Here is a 25002-nt window from a genome sequence, read left to right on the forward strand (position 1 = left end):
TTTGCTTGAGCTCCCTGCTTGGCTTCCCCAGTCCTTAGTGGAGCCTGTCCAGTCTGACATTGTTGGTGCCGATTCATTCTGTAAAATAAAGCAGCTGCTCTGTCACATAAACCCAGTGTTCTGTCTCACTGGGGCCTCCTTGTAGAGAGGATTAGAGGCTAGAGAGAAACAGTAGAGAGAGATACAATGTTAATATAGTCCTCTCTCTCATAGGGAGGATCAGGGTGGATTTCAGTTTCTACAGTCTGGCGAGCGACCTGGAGGGTTTGTGGGTGAGGGGCTGTGTTGAGGAGGGGTGAGTGAGGTTGTGTTGTGTAATTTATAAAATGATTGCTGAGTCTACTGTGGTCAAGTGTGTACTTGTTGTGTTATATATATATATATATATATATAGAGAGAGAGAGAGAGAGAGAGAGAAGATGACCACCAACGGCGAGGTCGCTTCGGTCGCCCACACGGATTCGACTGAAAAAGAGAAATGGCTTGCTTTGGATAGCAGTTTTATCCCCTCGGTGGGCGGGTCCGAGTGCATCATCCAAGGGAGGGACCTATTGGCGGCTCTGGTATAGAGAGCTCAGCAATTACCTACCCAACGGGCAGGCGTATCCCATACGTAATGTCTTTGGTGGTTGTCTTCTCTTTCAGGGAACCAGGGTTACGGTAGGTAACATAACGTTTTGCAAAGAACAGAAAACACAGCTGCAGGAGTTTGAATGCATTTGTACTGTGGGCTCAGTTTTGAGGTGCTGGAATGTTTTTTTTTTCTTTTGTAGAATCGTTTTCATACTAACTTTTGTAATAATATTCATTTAAAAATTAAATTGATGCCTATGATAAATACGTTTTTTTCACTAAGTAGCTATTAACATTTAAAATATTGAGTACTTTGATGTATGTTTAAATATTAACTAAATCAAATTATGAATCAAACTGATAAATCTTGTTACATACCTGTAATTGATTTATTAAAATGTTTGGATATACTGCTATTTTATTGATTACTGGCTCGCTCACAGTCATCTTAAAATAATGCTAGCATATTTTTTGTTGGAAAATAATAATATTCTAATTTTTTTTTTTTGGGGGGGGGTGGATGTTGCAAGCCCACTGAATGTGATTTTGCAAGTTGTATTTAGTTGTGCAGAGTAGTTGTGAAAAAAGTAACTTATGCAAGGCTCTTGTTTCCTTCTGTATTGTCGGCATGACAGTTATCGTATGAGGTAACAGCTGGAGGATTTAGTTACACAGTGTTCAGAAATTAGGATTTAAGAGTTATGTTTTTATGCACGTTGTACTGGTTTTACTCAAAAGTGATTCCTGTTCAGGTATTTATGAATGGGAATAATAAGAGACATGCACTTTCGTGTTTGACCAAAAAAAATAACTGCATTTCTATAATTTTCAGTTATACAAAGGTACCTAATTTAAAAGTTTGAAAAACGTCTGTTTAGTTTTTGCAATTTATTTTATTCACTATAATTAAAGTGTTTACATTTTTTTTTCACTCAGTGCATATTCTGTGTGATTTCCATCTTTCACAATATTTATTCAAATGAATAAAGGACAGTTTAGATTAGCTTTATTTATAATGTTACAGGTTTAAACATATACAGTGTTTTTAATTTGACATTTTCACAAGGAGTGCTAATAGTGGGCCGAGTGCCTAATGCAGCTGAACAGGTGTGACTCAGGTAAAAAAAAAAAAAAAAAAAAAAAGTCTGGGAACCCCTGCAATAAATTGTCTTGTTGTCTTTTGTCTTTAAGGATAACAAATAGGCTCTTGTTTCCTGCAGAAAACCACTGATGCTATGCATGTTGATGTGGCGGAGTGCGGCTTGTGTCCTCCAGTCTGGGGGTTTCTGCTGTTGAAGACATCAAACAGTCAACCCACAGTCTAAAAGAAAGACAGAAGACAAACGTTATATAGTACAAGTCACAATTACCATACACATGACACAACAACCCCATTCGCCTACCTCAATGAAATGTACAGTTGGCATACACCTGGAGAATTTAGATTTCAGATATAATTCAACATTTAACTGGCATGTTAATCTGGGAATATAATAAATCAAACCATGAAAAAATACATTAAACTTAAATCAGATTTTTACACTTGGCCAGTCAACATTTAGCTGACAGATAAATCCGAAATAAATCTTTGAGGTTAGCAATTGAATCTGAAAAAAGAAATCTGGGAAAAGAAATCTGGGTTTTGTCCAAATAAATTATTTATCTATGACCAAGGTACTCGACTCTTTACTTCATTCTGTCACACTGCGTGCAAAGGGTTGTGAGATAAGGAGAGAGCACATTTTGCAATTTGAAGCTGTCTCTTCTTCTTATCTGTTTTGTAATTTGCTTGTTTGGTATTTTTTCCATTTCGCAATTTGAGCAGAATGATTTGCTCAAAGACCGAAATAACCTTTAAATCTGATTTAAGTTTAATGTATTTTTTCATGGTTTGATTTATTATATTCCCAGATTAACATGCCAGTTAAATGTTGAATTATATCTGAAATCTAAATTCTCCAGGTGTATGCCAACTGTACATTTCATTGAGGTAGGCGAATGGGGTTGCTGTGTTGTGCATATGGTAATTGTGACTTGTTCTATATAACATTTGTTTTCTGACTTTCTTTTAGACTGTGGATTGACTGTTTGATGTCTTCAGCAGCAGAAACCCCCAGACTGGAGGACACAAGCTGCACTCCGCCACATCATAGCCCCAGTGGTTTTCTGCAGGAAACAAGAGCCTATTTGTTATCCTTAAAGACAAAAGACAACAAGACAATTTATTGCAGGGGTTCCCAGACTTTTTTTTTTTTTTTACCTGGGGCAGTAGTGTGGAGTAGTGGTTAGGGTTAGTGGTTAGGGCTCTGGACTCTTGACCGGAGGGTTGTGGGTTCAATCCCCAGTGGGGGACACTGCTGTTGTACCCTTGAGCAAGGTATTTTACCTAGATTGCTCCAGTAAAAACCCAACTGTATAAATGGGTAATTGTATGTAAAATAATGTGATATCTGTATAATGTGATATAATGTATAATGTGATATCTTGTAACAATTGTAAGTCGCCCTGGATAAGGGCGTCTGCTAAGAAATAAATAATAATAATAATAATAATAATAATAATTTCGTTCTTTGATAATTTGTAAATGCTTAAATTGCGAAATGGTTATTTATATTTATATATATATATATATATATATGTATATATATATATATATATATACATACATACATACATACATACACTGAGTGTACAAAACATTAGGAACACCTTCCTAATATTGAGTTGCACCCCCTTTTGCCCTCAGAACAGCCTCAGTTTGTCGGGGCATGGACTCTACAAGGTGTCGAAAGCGTTCCACAGGGATGCTGAACTCATAGCTCAATCGTAATTAATGTACTCTGGAAATGTAGTTTATTGGTGTCCACTGCCCACTGTTAATCACACATTAAAAGCTACAAATCCCATACCCTGCCAATTTCACTGATTTATCAGTGCGATGGCTACTAGTTTCCAGACAGTTTTTCAAACCAAAATGAGGAAAATAACAAATTCAATAATGTGGGCGTCTTTACAAGAAATGATCAATGCAGGTATGTCAAAAGATGAAAGCGAACAGGGAACTTTGAGTTAGTTACAGCGTGTTCATAGTTGTAACCAACATTGGCTGAAAGATTTCCCCTGGCTTAAGTTTGACAATGTTAAAGGAAGCCCCATGTTTTGCACGTTTTATCAGGATGCAGGGGAACTGATGGCAGGCAAGACTGCATTTTTAACAGGGAGCCAGAAGTTCAAACATGAAAATATATTAAACACAGTGCTTCAAAATCGCACACAATGTGCCTAGAGGCAGCCCAGCTCGCTACCATAAACAGGCAAGCAGCACATTCTCAGGAACATGCTACCAGGCAGCTAAAAAACAAGTTGTCCATTTTAATTTTGTTGATGCAAAAGTATTGAACTGCACAAGTGTTATGTAAAAAAAGAAAAGAAATGTAAGGATCTGTAGATATTCAACAATACATTTGAGCAAAAATTCTATTATTATTATCATCTAAATTTTTCAGTGCACGTTTTTTTTTTTTTTTTTTTTTACTCTGGTGCACATGTGCCTAGAAAAAGTTAGCGTAGAGCGTTTGTTACGTTTTTGTTGTTGTGGTTGTTTTGTTTTATTATTGCTATAACGTATTGGATACGATTATATTAAATCCCGCCAATAATTGTTGGTCATAGCTTACTGGTGGATCACGGAGCCCGTTGAGATCCACCAAAATGGATTGCAGTGTTTGGTGTACTGGCCACCACTGTTCTACAAAATACAGTCCTCCATTATAACAACGCTGCCTATGAGCTCTGCGAAATGAGTGTACAAAACAGCGCCTTTAAAACAAGTGTTTATTATTATTATTATTATTATTATTATTATTATTATTATTATTATTATTATTATTATTATTATTATTATGTCTTTCCCTTGGTAATGGATTTGAATATTTCCTAGATTATTATTATTATTATTATTATTATTATTAATGCTTCTGGGAAAGTTGCTTGTAATTGGACAGTAGAAGGAGTGTGATCTTGCTGAAGATGCTGACTGAACGTCACCTGCAGCAGACAGTGCTTGGCCAGGTTTTGCCTTGTACTTCGTTGATGTTCCAATAACTTTTAAAGCTACTTCCACATCGATAAGCAGTCACAGACCTGCTTTGTAAACTAACGCTGGACAATAACTGGACCTAAATGAATTATTTGTGTAATATAGAATTTGTGGAGATATTGTAGGGCATGTTCACCTGGTATATCCTGGATCCCTTGATTACTGAACAAATGCAGTAGGTTACTTAAGCACTGCTGCAGATCAAGTGCACCGAACACTGCTGCACTTATACCCTGATGCAGATGATAATGCACCCATGCACCGTGCCAGAAGCAGGGGCAGGAGCATGACAGAGACTTCAGGCATCTTTCATGGCCACCACAATCCCCAGATCTCAATGATGAATGATGCATTCATCACTCCAGCTTGTTGAGTCTATGTCACGTCAAGTCAAGGCTGTGATTACTGCAAATGTTTTTCAACTCGATACAGGGTGCAGGTCCTAATAACATGTCAGGGTAAATTAAGTGACAATGAGCAACTTTTCATGTTACTGATGGATCTCATTTTAAATTTCCATTCAGCCATGCTTGTTATTTTTGCAGAAGAAATAAAGACAATAATACATGTCCAGACCACAGTAGTGAGATATTTTTTTATTTATTTCTTAGCAGACACCCTTATCCAGGGCGTCTTACAATTGTTACAAGACATCACATTATTTTTTTACATACAATTACCCATTTATACAGTTGGGTTTTTACTGGAGCAATCTAGGTAAAGTACCTTGCTCAAGGGTACAGCAGCAGTGTCCCCCACCTGGGATTGAACCCACGACCCTCCGGTCAAGAGTCCAGAGCCCTAACCACTACTCCACACTGCTGTCCCGTAGTGCTTCAACGCACGCTGCCCTTACAGTAGTATTTCAGCTTTAAACCACTTCCTGAGGTGGTCTGAAAACATCTTTAAACAAGCCTGCACTGGTTGGTCAAAGTGTGTGTGGATGTGTGGATAGGAACATGTGCAGCTCTTCCTCTCTTCATTAGAGCACTAGCTATAGAGATGGAACACATTTACACTGAGCTGCAGACACCAACTCAGGATATGTACTCTGGTATCTCACCAGGGGTGAAAGAGCCTGGAAGACACACAGGTAATTAATGATCCTGGATTTTCTCATATATATATATATATATATATATATATATATATATATATATATATATATATATATATATATATATATATATATATACAAATATAAAAGTGTTTAATATTGATATCTCTGTTTCCGCCCTGAGACATTGCACAATTTTATTAATTTTATTGTATCGATACAGGGATGGTTATATATATATATATATATATATATATATATATATATATATATATATATATATATATATATATATATATATATATATATATATTAGTTCATATTTTTTATTATATATTTATTATATATATATAGAAGATAAACGCTTAATAGAAGTTAACGATTCAGTCACAGACAGTTCCACATACAGTGGTAGTGACTGTTGGGATGATAATCAATAAATCTATATCACTCTGAAAGGGGTTCATAATACAAAATACTGAATTTTTACATTATTGCATTGATCAGTTAACACGATGATTGCCATATTATGTAATAATGTACACAATCAAAGAAAAACTATAATGAATGCATGTTTGATCTGTAGAAACATCAACCTGAAGTGAGATTCTGTGAATCTATCCCGCTGACAAATAGACCAAAGCCAGGAAACAACATAGCCGTGCTAGTATCATCTACCTTTCTATTTTCAAAATCTCAATCCCACCACTTCTAGCTCGACTCCACGTGTTGGAAAACCAAGCATGGATGTGGCACGACCTAGTAAAGCTACTTTAATTAATGTTTTTTATTTGCCATCCCATGTGTGTAATAACCAAAAGAAAATACCTGCAAACTCCACGGGCAAAATGCCAGAAGTTCATAATGCTTAAAGTAGCTGTAATATTTGGTTAATTGACTCCAGATTAAGTATTCTCAGTAGCTTGTTATAGGTGTCCTTAAGGTAAACATATAGTCAATTAATCACTAGCTTGTTTACGTACATATACAGTATATATATATATATATATATATATATATATATATATATATATATATATATATAACCAAAAGAAATGAGGTAAAATCTATGGAAATAAAATAACGTCTGGTAGATCAGGGGATCTCAGGAGCAATGACATTCTATGTGTTTTTTTCTATTAATAGCGAGAAGCAGGCGTCGGCGGCAGCTGCAAAATAAAGTGTAACAAGGGAGTATTGGCGGACTGTCAATCAAAAGCAGAAATTCACAAATCAGAGCTAACAGAGTGCCTACCTGTAGGCGGGATGTAGAACGAGAGCTCTGACAATAGGGCGGTGTTAAGGTCATGTGATCGCTCTGCTGGCAGATGTAAAAAGTGTAATAAAATTACAATATCTCGAATCTGCTAACAAAGAATACGTTTTGCAAAGTATAAAGAACAAAAAAAGCTACAACAGATTGAATGCATTTGTACCGTGGGCTCAGTTTTGAGGTGCTGGAATGTTTTTTTTTCTTTTGTAGAATCGTTTTCATACTAACTTTTGTAATAATATTCATTTAAAAATTCAATTGATGCCTATGATGAATACGTTTTTTGTCACTAAGTAGCTATTAACATTTAAAATATTGAGTACTTTGATGTATGTTTCAATATTAACTAAATCAAGTTATGAATCAAACTGATAAATCTTGTTACATACCGGTTTACTTGCTCTTATTGCGCTTTACTTGCTCTTATCTGCCCCCAATTTTACTGCATTTATAGTTGTAGTATTTTATATTTAATTATATCCTGATGCAACTATCACTGTTGCTGTCACTATCATTATCTGCTCCATTATTGAATCATATTTTGTCATACTTGTACTTGCTAGAACCAAAGTCATTGTATTTATCTTGCACTTAATTGTATTATTACTTGTACTGTGATTCTTGAAATAAATAATAAATAATATGTTTTGTTGGAAAATAATAATATATATAAAAAAAACGTTTTTTGACAGATTCAAATTTCACTGCAGATGGATTTATTTTTGTAAGTTTTCTTTTGGTTAAGTGGCGCAGCTGCACTCCAATTTATTTATTGTTTTTTTTTTGGGGGGGGGGGGGATGTTGCAAGCCAACTGAATGTGATTTTGCAAGTTGTATTTGGTTGTACAGAGTAGTTGCGAAAAAAGTAACTTATGCAAGGCTCTCGTTTCCTTCTGTATTGTGTGCATGACAGTTCCCTTTCAATTCGAAGATGACCAACAAAGACATTACGTATGGGTTATGCCTGCCCATAGCGTACTGATAGAAAAAAAGCTTCTCGAGACGAATCGGGTCGATTGTATTTCCCTTGCATTCGTGCTGAAAGCTGGCTTGCTCACTTTCCCGGAATCAACGACTTTGAAAAGACAAGCCTTTTTGCCTTTCTGTCTTTCAGCAGCCTCCTCGCTTGCATGGTAGGCCGCTCTTTGTATCTGTCTGTCGTGTGTGAGCGAATCCGCAAATGGTTGTCTTTTCTTCCGGAGAGTACACAGTTCCTCCACAGGGGTAGGCCTTGCTGCATCCCCGCTGTCGAGTAGACCCTCCCGGCTGTGTAGACCCGCCCACCTTGGTGAGTCGGGCCTTGTAAACAAATCATGTGCTCTCCCCTATACTATCTTTTCACGTGTTGCTGTCTGCTTCAACTCGCCCACCGTGGCTTCGGCTTTGTGTCCCCCTGGTACAAGCTACGCGCTGACCAGGTGTGTTGACCATGCGGTTAGCGTAGGCACATTGCGTAGCTGCATCCCCGGTGCTGTGGTACCATGGCGCACGGATAGCCCTTGATACTCAGGTATCTCGGTGCACGAGTGCTCAGTGCGTACAGCACACAGTGCCCAGTGCCTCAGCGTCAGTGCTCAATCACAGCGCTGCATAGTACGCGGTACTCGGTGCGCACGGTGCTCGTGCTGCATACGAAGCTAGTATGGGCAAACTCAGAGCTGCACGGTACACAGTGCGCACAGCCCTCGACGGTGCATGTGGTATTAACCACTGCCTAGACCAGGCACATCAGCTCATGGTGTTGCACGTTACTCAGTGCACGTAGTGACATGGTACTCGGTGCGCACGGGCTCAGAACACGGCGTTCACACTTAACCAGTGCTCGAGCGCAGTGTGAGTGGTGTGTTTCTGCATGTCCCATGCAAAACAACCGGCCCATGTCAGGCAAGTCAGGTTTCCACCCTTTCACAGCCTGCAACACCAACATCCCGCAGGAAGACAAGCATTCCCTCTGCGTGCGATGCTTAGGCGTTCAATATGCCACCATGGCCCTCGAGAAGGAGGTGGCTTGTAACTTCTGTGAGGCCCAGCCCCGGGTGAAGGAAGCTCGTTTGGGGAGGGCCACGAGGGCGAGCTCTGCGTCCTCTATGGCCGGACCGTCATCTGGTTGATAGTTTATGGACTGTGAAAAAGTTTAGTTAGTACGCCAAGGGGAGTTAGGTTTTTGTTTTATTATTTTGTCTTTGTGAATAATAAAATTGCACAAAAGTGCTAAACTTACACATTACCATTTTGTTCCCCTGTCACTCAGTGTAGTGTTGCCAGATTGGGCGGGTTCACGCTCAGTTGGGCTTGTCTTTTATTTAGTGTGTGTAAAATGGCTTTTGACGGGTGCCTAATTTTTTGGTTAGTTTTGGGCATTTGTGTGGGTATTACGTTTTGGATTTGTATTGAATAGTTTTAAAGTCTTAACAATATTTAAGCAAAATACTAAGCTATATGTACACAACCCTTAGTGTTTACATCCTGTTGCTAAACAATGTAGCAATAACATGGATCAATATTTGTGGATGACGTACTTTCCATTATGGGTAGCGTATTACTATTACGGCTACAAATATATTTTAATCAAATAGGAAAACACTCCACTCACATTTCCACCCTCCTTGTTTCCTCCCATTAACCACAACAAAGGAACCCTGAGCCCCGCCCCCTCCGATAGCTAGTTCAGTCACGTCGCCTCCAATTCATGACTGACACTTTGCTTACAGTACTAGGGTGATGACTCCTTGTACGTAACTGCCGCTTTCTTAAATGGACGGCTTCCGACTGCCCCTGGAATGAACTACCCAACCATTCAGTACGAGGTGCACAGTTCCTGTTGTACAGCACCCTCACATGTCGAGGGGGAGATTGTTGATTCAGATTAATTCGCTGTCTGTCACATATCCCATCGCTCAGAGTGGAGCCGAAGGAACACTCGGCTGAACCTACCTTGCCCATTACACCCCCCTCCCAGGAAAAGTAATCTGCATTTTGATGATCTTTCCCTGCACGGTGTGTCATGAAATACATGAAGGGTTGCTTCTATACAAGATGTTGTTCTACTAAGGGTGTTCTACTCCATCGACTTGCTGGGACAAGACTGCTCCCAGACCAACATCTGAAGTGTCGGTGTGGAAGATTAATTCCTTATCAAAATCTGGTGTGATCAGAGCCAAGGCTTGGCAGAGTCGTCGCTTAATGTTATCAAAAGCCCCCCTGACATTATCATGTCCATTTAATTAAATTTGGTGCATTCTTTCTAGGAGGTTCACTAGAGGGTTGACCATTGTGGCATACCTGGTATGAATCGTCGGTAATAACTGGCCAACCCCAAGAGAGACCTCACCTGGGACTTGGTTTTCGGGATTGCAGTATCCACCAAAGCCTGGACTTTGGTGGTGACAGGTTTCAACATGTCCCATAATAAATATTAGGTTTCTTCTTTGGCAAATGCACATTTACCCAAGTTGGCTGTCAGCCAGGCTACCCTCAGAAACTGCAGGATGGCTGTGACCCTATCCAAATGCTCTCACCGGTGGAGCTGAAGATAACCACATCATCAATATACGCTGCTGCATATTCAAGATGTGGGTGTAAAAGCTGGTCCATTAGTCTCTGAAAGGCAGCGGACGCACCATGTAGCCCAAACGGCATGGTTGTGAAATGAAACAGACCATCAGAAAATGATGTTCTCACATGATCTGCAGGTTAAGGGAATCTGCCAGTATCCCTTCGTCAGTTCTGAAGTCCAGATGAACCTTGCTGTCCCCAGTCTGTCGAGAAGCTCATCGACCTGAGGCACAGGATATGCATCGAACTTTGAAATAGCGTTCATCTTGGTAGGTTTCCCATTCATTGTGGCGATCGGGCTGCCGAATTTCATAATTTATTTTCCCTACAGCCTGAATCACCTCATGTGGCCCCTACCATTTAGCATATTGTTTAGATTCCGATGTGGGAAGCAGCAGCATTACCTTGTCTCCTGTTCGATAGGTCAGAATCCATGCATTTTGGTTCCAAACCGTTCCACCAAACCGTCCATCTGTGGATGATAAACAGATGTCCGGATGGGATGTATTTAATATTTTATACAACTGCTGTAGCTTTTGAGACAGAAAGTTAGTCCCATGATCCCTACTCTCGACATAATCTGCACTAGTTATTTGGCTATTGCAGCGGCACTAGTGGACCTCAATGGAACTGCCTCTGGATATCACATTGATAATCTACCACTACTAATGTGTGCATATACCTGGAATCAGAAGGTAGCAAAGGGACCACTATGTTCATTGCAATGCATTCAAAGGGAGTGGAAATAATTGGCAGTGGGACTAAAGGGGCGGGATGCACGCGACCTGGCGCTACTCGCTGTCAGTCTGGGCACGTGGTTACATATTTTGACACTTCCTTATGAAGCCCTACCCAATAAAATCGAGCCAATATGCGTTCCTTCGTCTTGTCGGCTCTCAAGTGTCTGGAAAAGTGGATGTCATGCGCCAACCTCGTGACCTCTGGCCAACAAGACGGGAGAACCATCAGTTGTTACAGGCTGTCCTGTGTGCCTGTGGCAAGGTTTACCCTATACAGTAATTGCCCCATTTGAGTGGCATTTGATACCATCTACGCTCTCTCCCACCAGTCCCCAGCCTCGTTTTAGAGATGCACCTTCCCATTTTTCGACTTTTACGAAAAAGGGGAGAAAATAGGTCAGCTTGCAGGGGGGAAATTTCACCAATAGTTTCTCCTGCTGTGTCTGCCTTTTGGATGAATTGCCAATACTATGGCCAGTCCCAGCCTAGAATTACGGAGTGCAGCAGCCTTTCCACCACCCCCACTGTGAGGTGGCACTGTGTCTGACCTATCGACACGTATGCTTTTAGGGTGGAGTATGTCGCCATATCTCCATGGATACAGGAGATCGCCAGCTTGCCTTGTGGCCGCCGTGACACACCGCCTGAGAGAGCTGATTGAATTAAGGTCTGTGCACACCCTGAGTCCACTAAAGCTTGTGTAGTCACATTACCAACCACCACATCAATGATACAAGGCCCCGCCCGACCATTTCTCTGTTCCTTACTTGCTTCAGATGCCAGATAGCACGTCACCATGTTGCACTCCACTGCCGAGGGGCACAAGAGGGTGATGTATCCAGGTTCATGGCACCTAAAAGAAACAATCGGGGCAGAAGGTGCTGGGGTTAGTAAATCTAGCCAGCCGTCAACTCCATGATGCACCCGTGCCTTGGGTATTGCCATCACGGGTCCCGCCGGTGCTGATACCGACCCTCTCAATCAGAGCCGTGTATCCCTCCTCTCTCTCTCTCTATCTGCAACCTCTCATCTGTCAGCCAGTGCTTTCAGCAGCCTGGATAGTGCAGAGACGTCCATCCCACTTCCATAGTGCACCTGTCGAGGCGAGGCAGTGATTATAAACAACAGTTCAGTGGTCAAAACAAAGCTTTATAGTTGCTTTCAAATCATACGACCGACTACTGACTAAACACAACAATGTGAACAGCCAGTCAAAACCACGGGGTTCAGTCATGAAATAACACACACTTTAAAACACCTACGTGATCATGTGTCCAACAGTGAGTGCTCCAGGTGCAAGTGGTGTTTTGAACAGTGAACAGTAACTAACAGTGCAGTGCTGTCTGGGTTTGATGCTGGGAATAACATATTTGTCTTGGCATGTTTTATGTTTATATAAAAGTATTACATAAAGGTCGGGGCCCACAATAAGGTACCAGCATTTATATATTTAACATATTGCCTTTTTAAAAATTGTAATCACATGTCATAGGTCATAAATCAAACAGGGAATACATTTCTCAACATTTGCCAGAAGAAAAAACATCTCTTCAAGATCATAATGTATCCAGATTACCAAAAAATGAACTCGATTTGTGTTTCTTTTTTTTTTTTTTTAATGTGCCACTACCAGACCAGGCAAGCGCCATGGCTTCACATGTAACAGTTACTGTTACTCAGAGTTCCCCCCTGAACAGTGCTGGCCAGGCTGCACCAGGAACAGAGGCAAGACAGCTGCCAGGGTCGATGCAGACATTTCTACGAGGACAGCCCAAAGCTTTGGGGGTAAGTCAGCAAAATATTCACATTGTGTGTAGCGATTTCTTAAGCTTAGAGAGCACAATACTGGCAGAAATACTGTAGCACTGTATATGGCAGGGGTTCCCGCACTGTGGTCCGCAGCCCAAAGGTGCGCCGCGACACCGTCCCGGGTGGGCCACGGGAGCAATGACATTCTATGTGTTTTTTTCTATTAATAGCGAGAAGCAGGCGTTGGCGGCAGCTCTAATTATAGGAAAATAAAGTGTAACAAGGGAGTATTGGCGGACTGTCAATCAAAGCAGAAATTCACAAATCAGAGCTAACAGATTGCCTACCTGTAGGCGGGATGTAGAGCGAGAGCTCTGACAATAGGGCGGTGTTAAGGTCATGTGATCGCTCTGCTGGCAGATGTAAAAAGTGTGTTCAGTATTAATAAAATTACAGTATGACGAATCCGCTACCAAAGAATACATTTTGCAAAGTATAAAGAACAAAAAAGGCAGCTGCAGGAGTTTGAATGCATTTGTACCGTGGGCTCAGTTTTGAGTTGCTGGAATGTTTTTTTTTCTTTTGTAGAATCGTTTTCATACTAACTTTTGTAATAACATTCATTTAAAAATTCTATTGATGCCTATGATGAATACGGTTTTGTCACTAAGTAGCTATTAACATTTAAAATATTGAGTACTTTGATGTATGTTTAAATATTAACTAAATCAAGTTATGAATCAAACTAATAAATCTTGTTACATACCGGTAATTGATTTATTAAAATATTTGGATATACTGCTATTTTAATTACTGGCTCATTCACAGTCATCTTAAAATAATGCTAGAATATGTTTTGTTGGAAAATAATAATAATTAAAAAAAAAAAATTCACGGATTCAAATTTCACTGCAGATGGATTTAGTTTTGTAAGTTTTCTTTTAAGTTAAGTGGCACAGTTCTGATTTTTTTTCTTTTTTTTGGGGGGGGTGGGGGTGGGGGAGGATGTTGCAAGTCCACTGATTTTGCAAGTTGTATTTGGTTGTACAGAGTAGTTGCAAAAAAGTAACTTCCGCAAGGCGCTCGTTTCCTTCTGTATTGTGTGCATGACAGTTATCTAGGAGGTTGCGGCTGGATTTTTATGTTTTTATTCTATATCATGTGTTCCCAGACTTTTTTTTTTTACCTGAGGCCCACCTGTTCAGGAACTGCAGCCCACTATTAGCACTCCTTGGGAAAATGTCAAATTAAAAAACATTTATATGTTTAAACCTGTAACATTATACATAAAGCTAATCTAAACTGTCATTTTATTCATTTGATTAAATATTATCAGGTAAAAAAAGTTTGGGAATCCCTGGTATGTGGTATATATATATATATTACACATGCATACTTATATACACACACGCACGCTGTAGAGAATCAATTATCCGATCTTTGATCAACCTTACTGTCTTATCAACCAAACCAACTGATGACTTACGCGTGGTGTATTACACACACAGCTTCTGCTGCTAAAACGGCAACGAAATTTAGCTACCAGAATAAAAGGACCAGCAGACTGAGGCAAATGAAAGTTACAGAATTATTCAGACCATCAAAACCTTAGTGGAGCATTGTGTGCTTTAAATTGTTGCAGTTAAGCAAATTAAAACAGTCACCTCGTTCTTGATTTTTCGTCTATTTTGTCAGTAAGGGCTGGAGATCCTATCTATGTTCCTAAAGTTCTGTAATTTGTCAAAGTTGTGCTGAATTGTATTTGATGGATTTCAAAGTTTGGTATACGTTTAATTACAGTATTTCATTGCCTTAACTGTAGGTGTTTCTGAATTGCTTAAATTTCATGATTTATAAGCTTAGTCATTTTGTATGCTTAATGTGATAGAATAGGTTACTAGCTCTATATCATCAGTAGGTACTTGTGTACTAAAGTACAGATGAACCTGCTTTATATCACGATTGTCATGCAGGCGTAATCTGTAATATAAGGCGGCTCATGATGTAAACGGAGTTTCACGTTTGCCTATGACAGCCTACAAGTGTGAGGAAAAAAAAAAGAAAGAAAACTAACGGTGAATTAAAGAGTCATGCTTTAATACTATACGTTCAGTCATTCTTTACATTTAAACACATGCCTATAGTTTACTAGGACAAATACGTTTTATATCATTAATTGGAACAAAACAGTTTGTGTCATTATCTAAAAAAGGCATGAATTGTCGACTGATGAGAGCTATCAGTCAGGCGCTGCACCAGGCGCTGCACCTGGTGTTTTTTGTGTGTATTTGTATAAGACTGTTGAAGAAAAATTTGGCGACGTTGGTGTTTTGTAACTGAATTGTATCCTGTTAAGATTGCTCACGTAGCATTTGACAGGCTGCACAAAATGTGAAAATAAGCAGGTTTGTGAGACAATCGTGATAATAAACAGGATATGATATTAAGCGAGGTTATATAAAACAGATTAATCTGTACTTGTGTATGTTAACTTTATTCTAATCATTATTAAAGGTACAGTAATTGTTATTAATACCTGTTTGATTATCCATACAAATCGATTATGTGAACTAGTATCGGGCCAAATTAGTTTGGATAATTGACTCTACTGTATGCGTGTGTAATTATATATATATATATATATATATATATATATATATATATATATATATATATGGAAGGGTGGTGGGCAATTCACTGACACAAGGAGACTTTATTTGTAACGCCGCTCAGACGCACCAATTTATTTTGTATAGTAGATGGCGCTGTTGTCCGTGGACTGGATACTGACAACAGTAACCAGAACCACGGTGTTTACCAATACAGGTACAGGCACAACAAGTGCTCGTAAATAATAATGAAAACCAAAGGCGAAAGAAAAAGGAAAAATAAAACACAGTAATAAAACTACAAACAAAAGTGCTGTTATGCAGTGCCCCCACTGCCGCTAAGCCGGTCAGAACGAGCCTCCCTCCTACGCTCAGTTACCCTATACATTGGGATGGCCGGAGTTCCCCGTACAACTAAACACGTCCCCTTGGGTATGTGATGATTTCTGTTATTTATTTCCTCTTTAAATTATTTTAAGGTCAGCTGTTTTCCCCAGCCAGGTTTTCCTCGTTTTGTTTTAAAACTGACGTCTTCTGTCAGTGTCACTGTGTGTTCCCAAACACAGCCACCCGAGTGCACAACCGAGCCAGATCTTAAGGGCCGAGCAGTCTCCCAAGGCCCGCCTCTCAGCCACTCAGAGAGTGGGAAAGCACACACACCCTCTTCCCCACCTCTCCGTGTCTTCGCCATGACCGACAGGCGGATCCCATGAGACTGCTGCCCTCCACCTGCAATAATACGGATGTGCCAGATAGTCAGCCAGATCTCCCCTGTTACTATATTTTTCTTCAGAAGGATTAATTATTATTATTATATTAATTCTATTATTAGAATGGAATGTTCATTCCAAGAGGTTCCAAAGTTCCCAGTTTGAAGATAAACTCGCGTTCCTTTTGTTTCCGAGCAACATTTGTTCCATAGCACTGATTGATCACACCGACTGTGATGTCTTCAGCAGTGTGATCATCACTGTTGAAGTGATGGGCTACTGGAAATGCAGTGGTGTTAATGCGAATGCTTCTGAAGTGTTCTACAAACTGGTCTGCTAAATGCATTTTTGTTTCCCCAATATACAATTTGTTGCATTTCTTGCAGATAATGCAGTAGCTATCCCTGCACATGTGAAAGTGCTGTGTTCTCTGCACTACTTAGCCTCTGGTTCCTTTCAGACCACACTTGGAAATGTCTGGAGGGATAGCCCAATCCACCTTTCCCAGAGTGCTAGACACATTTCTGGATGTCACGTTCAAAAGAGCAAGCCAATACATATCATTTCCTAAGGATACAGTATTAGCATAACTGATGTGTGATTTGTGTTTTTTTTTTTTTTGTTTGTTTTTTACATTTTGACCACTTTTTTAAACTTTTAAATTGCATTCCCTGCCTCAAGATGGCTTCACAATATTATTATTATTATTATTATTATTATTATTATTATTATTATTATTATTATTAGTAGTAGTCGTAGTAGTAGTAGTAATAATATGAGAACATGTCAATTATATGCCACTGTTAAAAAATGTAAGTGGCACTTTATTTTATTTAAAAAAAATAAAATCTTTACATATATTTTTGTACTTTTGTATCTAGCCAGTTTTTACAGAGGCTGTGCCCTTAATATAATCTGAATCCACATTTGAATGAATCGTTTAGCTCTACGATTTAAACAACAATGTGTGATACCAATTAAATGTTTTCTCTATTTGCAAAATGTGTAAAATGTTAAAATTCATGAGTTTTCTTATCCTGAAATCTGCTTTTGTTTTGCAAGGTCGTGCAAATAATGATTGGTATTGTGAGTCTGCTGTTTGGTCCCGTCCTGATGAATGCTGACACGGTGGAAGGAATCATTGGATTACCTTTCTGGACTGGTGTATGGGTAAGGAAAATAAGTAATACCTTCTTTTCTTCATGGATTTTACCCCAGATTTTCTTCACAATTTGAAATGTCACAGAGTATGCTCCAAACAGGCAGAGAGATAAAATAACCCTTACATCCAGGATCAATTCCAGTGGAGACCCAATAGGCCATTCTGTACATTTCTAGAAGACTGCTCTCAATTTACTTGAGGTAGGCACGGAATATCTGGGTTACCGTTCCAGAAATGAAAGCTCACATCCTGCATCTTCAGAAGATTCTCAAGGGTAACAGTCCCATGCATGGCGCTCTGCGGGATCTTACCTTGCTAGATATATTGTTTGCAGATTTTTTTCAACCTTAAAAGATGGAAACCCAGTTAGTTCTGCTTGTTGCACTTTAACCAAAACGTACAAGAAAATGTCAATATAATGCAGATAAACTTGTCAAATCATGTGGCCTGGTTTTCCACTGTGGCAAATTGCACACCTACCTCATTTCTATGGCACGGGCAGTTTGCATTTTGGCCACAGTGGAAAATATAGACCAAGGACTTGCTCAGTTATGCAGAAGTAACAAATATTCTGTTCTACTTGGCTTCTTCAACAACAGACTAGAACAGTTAATAATTCCAGAGTTAACGCGTGTGGAAAGGCTCCTGCTGTGGTATGTGGTGTTTTTAATAAATAAAGTGTGTTCACTTTATGTTTTATAATTTCACTAGTTAATTCATTTTGGTAATGTTTACACGTTCATATTGACATTTTAGTGTTGGCTTGTTTAGTTGGTAAGATACTATTGCACTGGAGGGTAAAGGGGCTGCACTGCAGTGTTGATCCTAATTGACTCACTGATCTGTTTTGTCACAAATTCTGAGGGTTCAGATATCCTACATACTCTTTTTATTTGCTCAGCACACACTCTTATCTCAGGGGAGACGTTAGGAGGACAGAGATGTTATTACTCCTTGTGGGGTATTGTTCATGCACTGGACCCACAATATATCCAGATGACTATTTTAGTACTCAAGAAATTCACAGACTCATGTATTTAAAGTTTTTTTACGAATCAGAGTATGATCAGTACTCATTCGATTTATTAACGGTTAAATATTGGATTGAGTAGCTACAGGCTACTTCATATCCCCAGCTGATAGACGCTCTGGGCAGTCCAGTGTCTTAACAGATATCAACGTTAACACTTTAATACATTAATATGTATTTGCAAGGCCTGCGGGCAGGCCAAGAACACATCACCCAAAGCACCCAATGGTATATTTCAGCACATTCAACAAAATACTCTCCTATTTCTAAAACATAGTGTGAGTCCTTTATAGCAAGGCATGCGATACATGTGAGATAAAATAATAATTGATTAATGCTTACCCTTCGATACAATATAAATGCAGCATTAAAATACAAGAATTGTCTTCACCAAGCAAATGAAACTGAGTTCAATCAGCTCAATTGTGTAAGTCTGCAAAGGATGGACCACCTCACCCTGCCTGGTGTGAGTGGGGTACTCCATTGTAATTACTTAGGAGTTATATAGGTTTTTCATCTCATTGGAATACATGGGACGCCTCAATTAAATCCAATCATTAATCTGTTGAGACAGTTCTTATCTTTTTTACAAATAATAGTTTTCAAAAGATCCGGGCCAACTTTTCAGAATTAATTGGAGTCATGTACCAATAAATTCAAGACTTCTATTTGTCCAACTCCAAACCTATGATCTCATCCCTTCTTTCCTCCGAGCCCCTCCTTTATCTGAAAATTCAAGTGAACCAAGGTTCCCAGGATCCTGGTTTATAATATAATATAAAAAACACTACTGTTATATGTGCATGCAAAACACTATTTTTTATATGTGTTATATATGAGAGATGTTTTAATAAGTGACATCATCTCTAATTGATTATATTTTGTTAAATTAAAAATATGTGTTTCTTTTAACCTCATTGTGTTTCAATATGTTTTTAATGAGTCAGTTTTGATTCTATATACTATTGTCTAACAGAGTATTTGACAAAAGATTGCCTCATACAATATTCAATTAGTTTCACCAAGTTTAAGTGGTAATAATTTTCATTACAATTATTTATTTCTTAACAGACATAATATACCAGGCTTCTGATCTGTATCTGACTCTGAGAATACGCTATTGCAAGCAATTTCGACAGTCTCTTGTTTTTTCAAGGCTAAAGTCTGTGCAAGCACTTTTTTTCAGATATATGACCTATCAATGTCTGTTATGCCATAATTTTTGCATATTATTTCAAGATATATTTTATCTGTATTAAACCACTAATTCCATAAACCTTAACACTCGCAGTTTTTTTTACTAAAGTGGAATGTGAGAAGACCCCTCCTTTTTCTACAGCCCATACATCTTGATAAGGAGAGAGGCCCCTTTTTCTCAATGCTAGGCAGCAGTTTTAAAGAACCACATTATAATGACTCCATCTACCATCATTAGACAATAGTATAGTGGATTAATAACAAGGTACATTATAGTATATTATTACAAACTAACACAAAAATATAGCATAATACCTTTTTATATTCTGTAATTTAATGGATATTATAATGTCTAAAGGTCTTTTTGTTTAATAGAAGGAGAAAGAAACTGAACCAATTCCCCAATTAATTAAATTGAATACTGCTCTGGCTTTTAATCTTTTTATCACTACAGTAAAGTCATGAACAGGCAATAACACTCGTCAGTTTAAATAATATGTTTTCCCATTATACCAAATACTTAAAACATATTATTAATCCTATGAAATCAAATAGGTATTTTTAGTTTCAAATATCAATCTAGTCTAGAAAAGGTTAATCATTTATTTTATTAATTTGCAATACCTTTGTGTCTAATTTCTATTTTTTGACCATTATAAACTATAAACAGTGTCAATTAGCACTGAACCTTCTTTAACTATAAATGTCATTTTAAGATACACTTTAATTAATTTACTTCAGTTTAACAGTCACTCCTAGAATTTATAATATCACTTTATTTCTTTGGTGATTCCCTCTAAGATTTGAATGGAAATACAGGCCAGTATTAATGCATTCAACTTCCATAGCACTGTAATGTCTGAACTAAGTTTGACCCTGTCCTTTGTTCATACAAAATCCAGCCGAAACAGGTTTTTTCTTAAGACCTTGGCTGCTAAGTTTTAATGTTGATTTATATGTTGCAAAGAATCCCTTCCTAATCTTGTCTTTGGAAACATAAATTTATAGGTGGGATTAACGTCCACTTTTTTAGCCGAAATTGTGCATTTTTATCAAGCGTCATGCTTTCTAAAGATAAGATATACCAGCAATTATTTTATTTTCTTAAAGACTCCAGGTTGTTTTCTGGACAAAACAACTAATGGACTGACCTATTTCATGGAGCAAGGGAGCCATCTACTGGCGGGATGCTCTTTCTTTATCCTTCCTTCAAAAAAACCCCTAACCCTTTATTTTTTATATCAAAGTACATTCCATATTTGAAATCGTCTAGTACATGTCCAGCATATCCACACATTCCCAGCAGGATTTAAATTCTGTACCAGCTTCAGCTCTAGTTGGTTCCATAACAAGTCCCTTGATCCAAAGTTTCTCATCACAGATGTCGATTTCCATGGTCTGACTTTATTCCTATAAGATACTTGGACACGTTTAGCTGTACATATTATTTCTATATATTTCCTTTTTCATCCAGAATACTAAAGGAGGCCAAAACCCACTGTTATTCATATTTCTGAACATCCAATTACTGTTCTGCTCGACTTCATCAGTTGGCAAACTTAACATAACTGAATCTGAATCAGTTGATGAACCGTGTACTGTAGCTTACTGAGATGCTCCATGCAAAGGAGTCCAATGTTTTACTACACGGAATAACTAGTTCAGCGTCACCTGCGACAGTTTGATAGTTCATAATTGTCTTAGTGGTTGTCTTATTTAAACCGGCTTGGCCCACTCACTCCAGGGAAAAGGGGAGGGCAGAGGCAGAGGCAGAGGCAGAGGAAGATTTGACCCAGATGGTTTCTACCCTATTCAGACCGAAAGTATAGTCTGTGCGATTATAATTTGTAAGAAGTTTGAATTCTAGGCAGACTTGTAATATGGTTGCCTGTGTTCTTTGTTGGGTCCAGAGACTGCAGTCTGAATTGGCTTGGTACTTGATATTGCTGCTTTCTGGGAGGACACAATTAGCTGACAGCTGTTTACTGCTGGTTGATTACTGAACCTCCACTAAGTTTTAGAGTGAAGTATTGACTTTGTGTTTTATTTCTCTCTCTTGTCTGCTCATTTTGTGTAGGAGGCTTTAAACAGGAAGTAAAATTGATACTGGTTAGTTATCGTTTCACGGGGCGTGAGCTGGGTTGAAGAGTAAGGCAGAAGAAGCAGCAAGGAGCTGTTAGTAGGACAGAAGGTGGTCACTGACTGAGGGCGACGATGCCGACACATCCCAGGGGTAGAGGACCCAGCAACCGAAATGAGATAGACAAGATGATCGCTGACTGAGGGCGACGATGCCGACACATCTCAGGGGCGAAGGACCCAGCAATCGAGGACAGGATAGAAAAGAGGTCGCTGACTGAGGGCGACGATGCCGACACATCCCAGGGGCAGAGGACCCAGCAACCGAAAACACTAATGAGGGTTATGACTCGAAAAGCCGCCCCTCGAGAGGAGATTGGAGAGGTACCCAGCATCTGAGACTTCTGTAAGAGGCGCTTGTAAAACCCCTGATAGGCCGAGACGTCACGCTGCCTGGGACCTGAAATAAGGACAAAGCATTGAGGTTAGTATAGGACTCAGCACGAGTGACCACGTCCTGAAAGAGAGGCAGAATAGAACAGAGCCTCGAGTAAGGCAAGATGAGCGCAGGAGCTGCGACAGGACAGAGTTTGGCCGGGGGTCCGCTCTGACTCACATGGTGAGAACACCCCTGAAGGTAAGGGAGGCGGATGCCTAGCCCTGAGGTCGGGGAAGTGAGACTCACTTGCCCCCCAAAGGATGGACCCCCGGCACCTCACGAAAACTCCCACACCGTGCGACAAACAAGAGACAGTACATGCCTACGCATAACAAACAAAAGACCAGAAGGACAAACAGGACAAACAGAGGGAGATTAGTAATTTGTTAGTAGGATGCGACTATGTGTATACCTGCCGCTCAGTGTAGAGGAAAAAAACCCCTGAGGCCGATTAGGGGAAAACCTCTGGTGGCTCCGGCAGACAGGTAGCCCCCACTCCGGGCATGCTAGCGATTTTAAAATGGGCTGCAACTTTATGAGAGGAGAATGAATGAATGAAAGAATCCACTGCAGAAGAGGGCCAACTCCCCACACTCATGATCTAACTGTGATTGATGTTGGCCCTTGCAGCAGAGGGGGCTGTGCCTACAGAATGATTTGGGGGGGGGGGGGGTAGGGGAGGCGTGCTCTGGAGGTGAGGTAGGTTGAGATCCAGTGACGAGTGATCCGAGGAGTGGGGTAGAGTAGAGGAGGGAGGCTTGCTCTGGAGTGTGGAGAGGTGGGTTGAGAACCAGCGATGAGAGATGATAGGAGTGAGAGGAATCAATGAACTGAGGGTCTAGGGGGCGGGGGGGGGAGGGGGGTTTAAGGTTTCTTGCTGGGGAGATACCTTGATGTTGAAAAGAAGGGAAGATAGGGGATTCTACTTGACAGCTGAATGAACTAACCATGCTGAAATTGATCCATCTTGGAGGTACGGCAAAATGATGAAGTAAATTAGAAGCAGAAGAAACTTCGAGTTCTGAGGAGACTGAAGAAGGCTGAGATGCAGAGAAATACCTTGACATTGAAAAGAATGGGCAGATAGGGGACTCTGCTTGACCGCTGAATGAAGTGACCACGCTGAAATGGATCCGTCGTGGAGGTACACAACTGAATGATGGAGTAAAATTAGAAGTAGAAGAAACTGTGGATTCTGAGCTCCTGAGAAGACAGAAGAGGGCTCAGATGCAGATGATCTCCATAGGTAGATCCTTGTATGGGGTGAAGTGGCATTTCCGAAGAGTAGAATGAGCAAACAAAGAATGTTCATTGATGTAGACAGGTGGGAAGGGGAGGCAGAAGGGAAGGCTCTTAAGAATCTCACGGAGGGTCAGGCGAACTGCTGGTATGGAGAAAATGGGGGGGGGGAAAGAGAGAGAGAATCCCTGCCATGGATGATGAAAGCCAGGATCTGGTTTTGTTTGAAGGAATAAGATTAATCTGATTCTGGGCACAGAAGGCTGAACACACTGATCAAGCTGTCGAATATGAAGCTCTCGAAGAAGGGCAAGGGATGCAGACATGAAATGCGGAGCAGATTGAAGCAGGTTACTGAGAGTAGGATTCAGTCAAATAGCAGCTGATGAAGCTGGGGAGTCTGGAGGGGGGGGCAGCAGACGGGACCAGCTGACGGAACTTGGATACCAAAAGTAGAGGCCGAAGGGGAGCTGGAATTGAGGGTTGAGGTAGCGGCTGGAACTGAACGAACATTGTAAATTGACAATCTGGAAACAAGGGAAGAGAGATGTCGACCATCCTATGTGTTAGTTAATACAGGATCGATCAGCGGTCTGCTACTATCCTGTCTGCTTGAAATGGAAAAGGTGAACTCACGTTCGGAGATTGGGTTTCACAACTCCAGTCATTCTCCTAGTAGTGGAACTCCTTAACTCATAATCAAGACGGATTTCCAGTCCCATACCACGTCTCTCACCATGCATTAATGCTGTAATATTTGAGAGAATGTGAGGACATCCGAATAGATTGCTGAGAAGGTCAAGCACCTCGTATTTTGATTAGATGGGGATTAGCATTAGCCTTGATTGTGGAATGCTGCCGTGATCTGCATATTGGAGGAAAGCGGAAGCGTTGGAAGCTCTGGAGTAGTGCAGGTACAGATTTAAACTGTAAACTAAAGCAACTTTGCATGCTATAATAGTGAGTAGATCTGAAGAGGAAGCAGAGATCTGCTGCAGTGAGGAGCAATTAACAGAGAGGACGGGATCTGCTGAATGGTGCGGAGATCTAAAGAAGTAACGATGAAACGCGGTCAATGATGAGCAGTGGTCTGCTGCAGAAAGAGAGATCTGCTGAAGCAGTGATCTGTTATTGTGAATGGTGGACTACCATTGGTAGAGTGTGGTGGTCTGCTGCAGAGCGCAGAGATCTGCTGAAGCAGTGATCTGTAATGGTGAACGGTGGACTGCCATCGGTAGTGTGGTGGTCTGCTGTAGAGCACAGAGATCTGCTGAATGCAGTGGATATTGGTCTTTGAGTGAAAAGTGATTTAGATAAAGCCAGAGATGAAGAATGCATAGAGCTGAGGCCGCTGTAGAACCTGAGAGGATAAAGAATGCGTTGCTCTGAGGCTATTGCAAAATCTATTGATTTGGTCGGGAGCAGTCTGAGTGTATTGTCTAATCGCAGGGTAGGAGGACACTTGACTGAAATGATGATAGTTGTAGGACA

At 40.0% G+C, this 25002-nt stretch overlaps 1 protein-coding gene across 3 annotated transcripts in view; it reads left to right on the top strand.

Annotated features, from left to right (window-relative positions):
• The first annotated feature begins 5594 nt into the window (after positions 1–5594).
• Positions 5595–25002, top strand: part of LOC117404722 (membrane-spanning 4-domains subfamily A member 4A-like) — a 32013-nt gene continuing 12605 nt past the window's right edge. The window contains exons 1-3 of one of the 3 annotated variants that reach the window (XM_059014608.1): positions 5595–5765; positions 12931–13082; positions 17428–17535. In XM_059014608.1, coding sequence (XP_058870591.1) covers positions 5675–5765; positions 12931–13082; positions 17428–17535 — 351 coding nt within the window. In that variant the 5' untranslated portion in view covers positions 5595–5674. The remainder of the gene's footprint in view (positions 5766–12930; positions 13083–17427; positions 17536–25002) is intronic. The other 2 variants (XM_034914917.2, XM_059014609.1) reach the window with 2 other exon arrangements.

Source organism: Acipenser ruthenus, chromosome 48, assembly GCF_902713425.1.
Source record: "Acipenser ruthenus chromosome 48, fAciRut3.2 maternal haplotype, whole genome shotgun sequence".
Lineage (NCBI taxonomy): Eukaryota > Metazoa > Chordata > Actinopteri > Acipenseriformes > Acipenseridae > Acipenser > Acipenser ruthenus.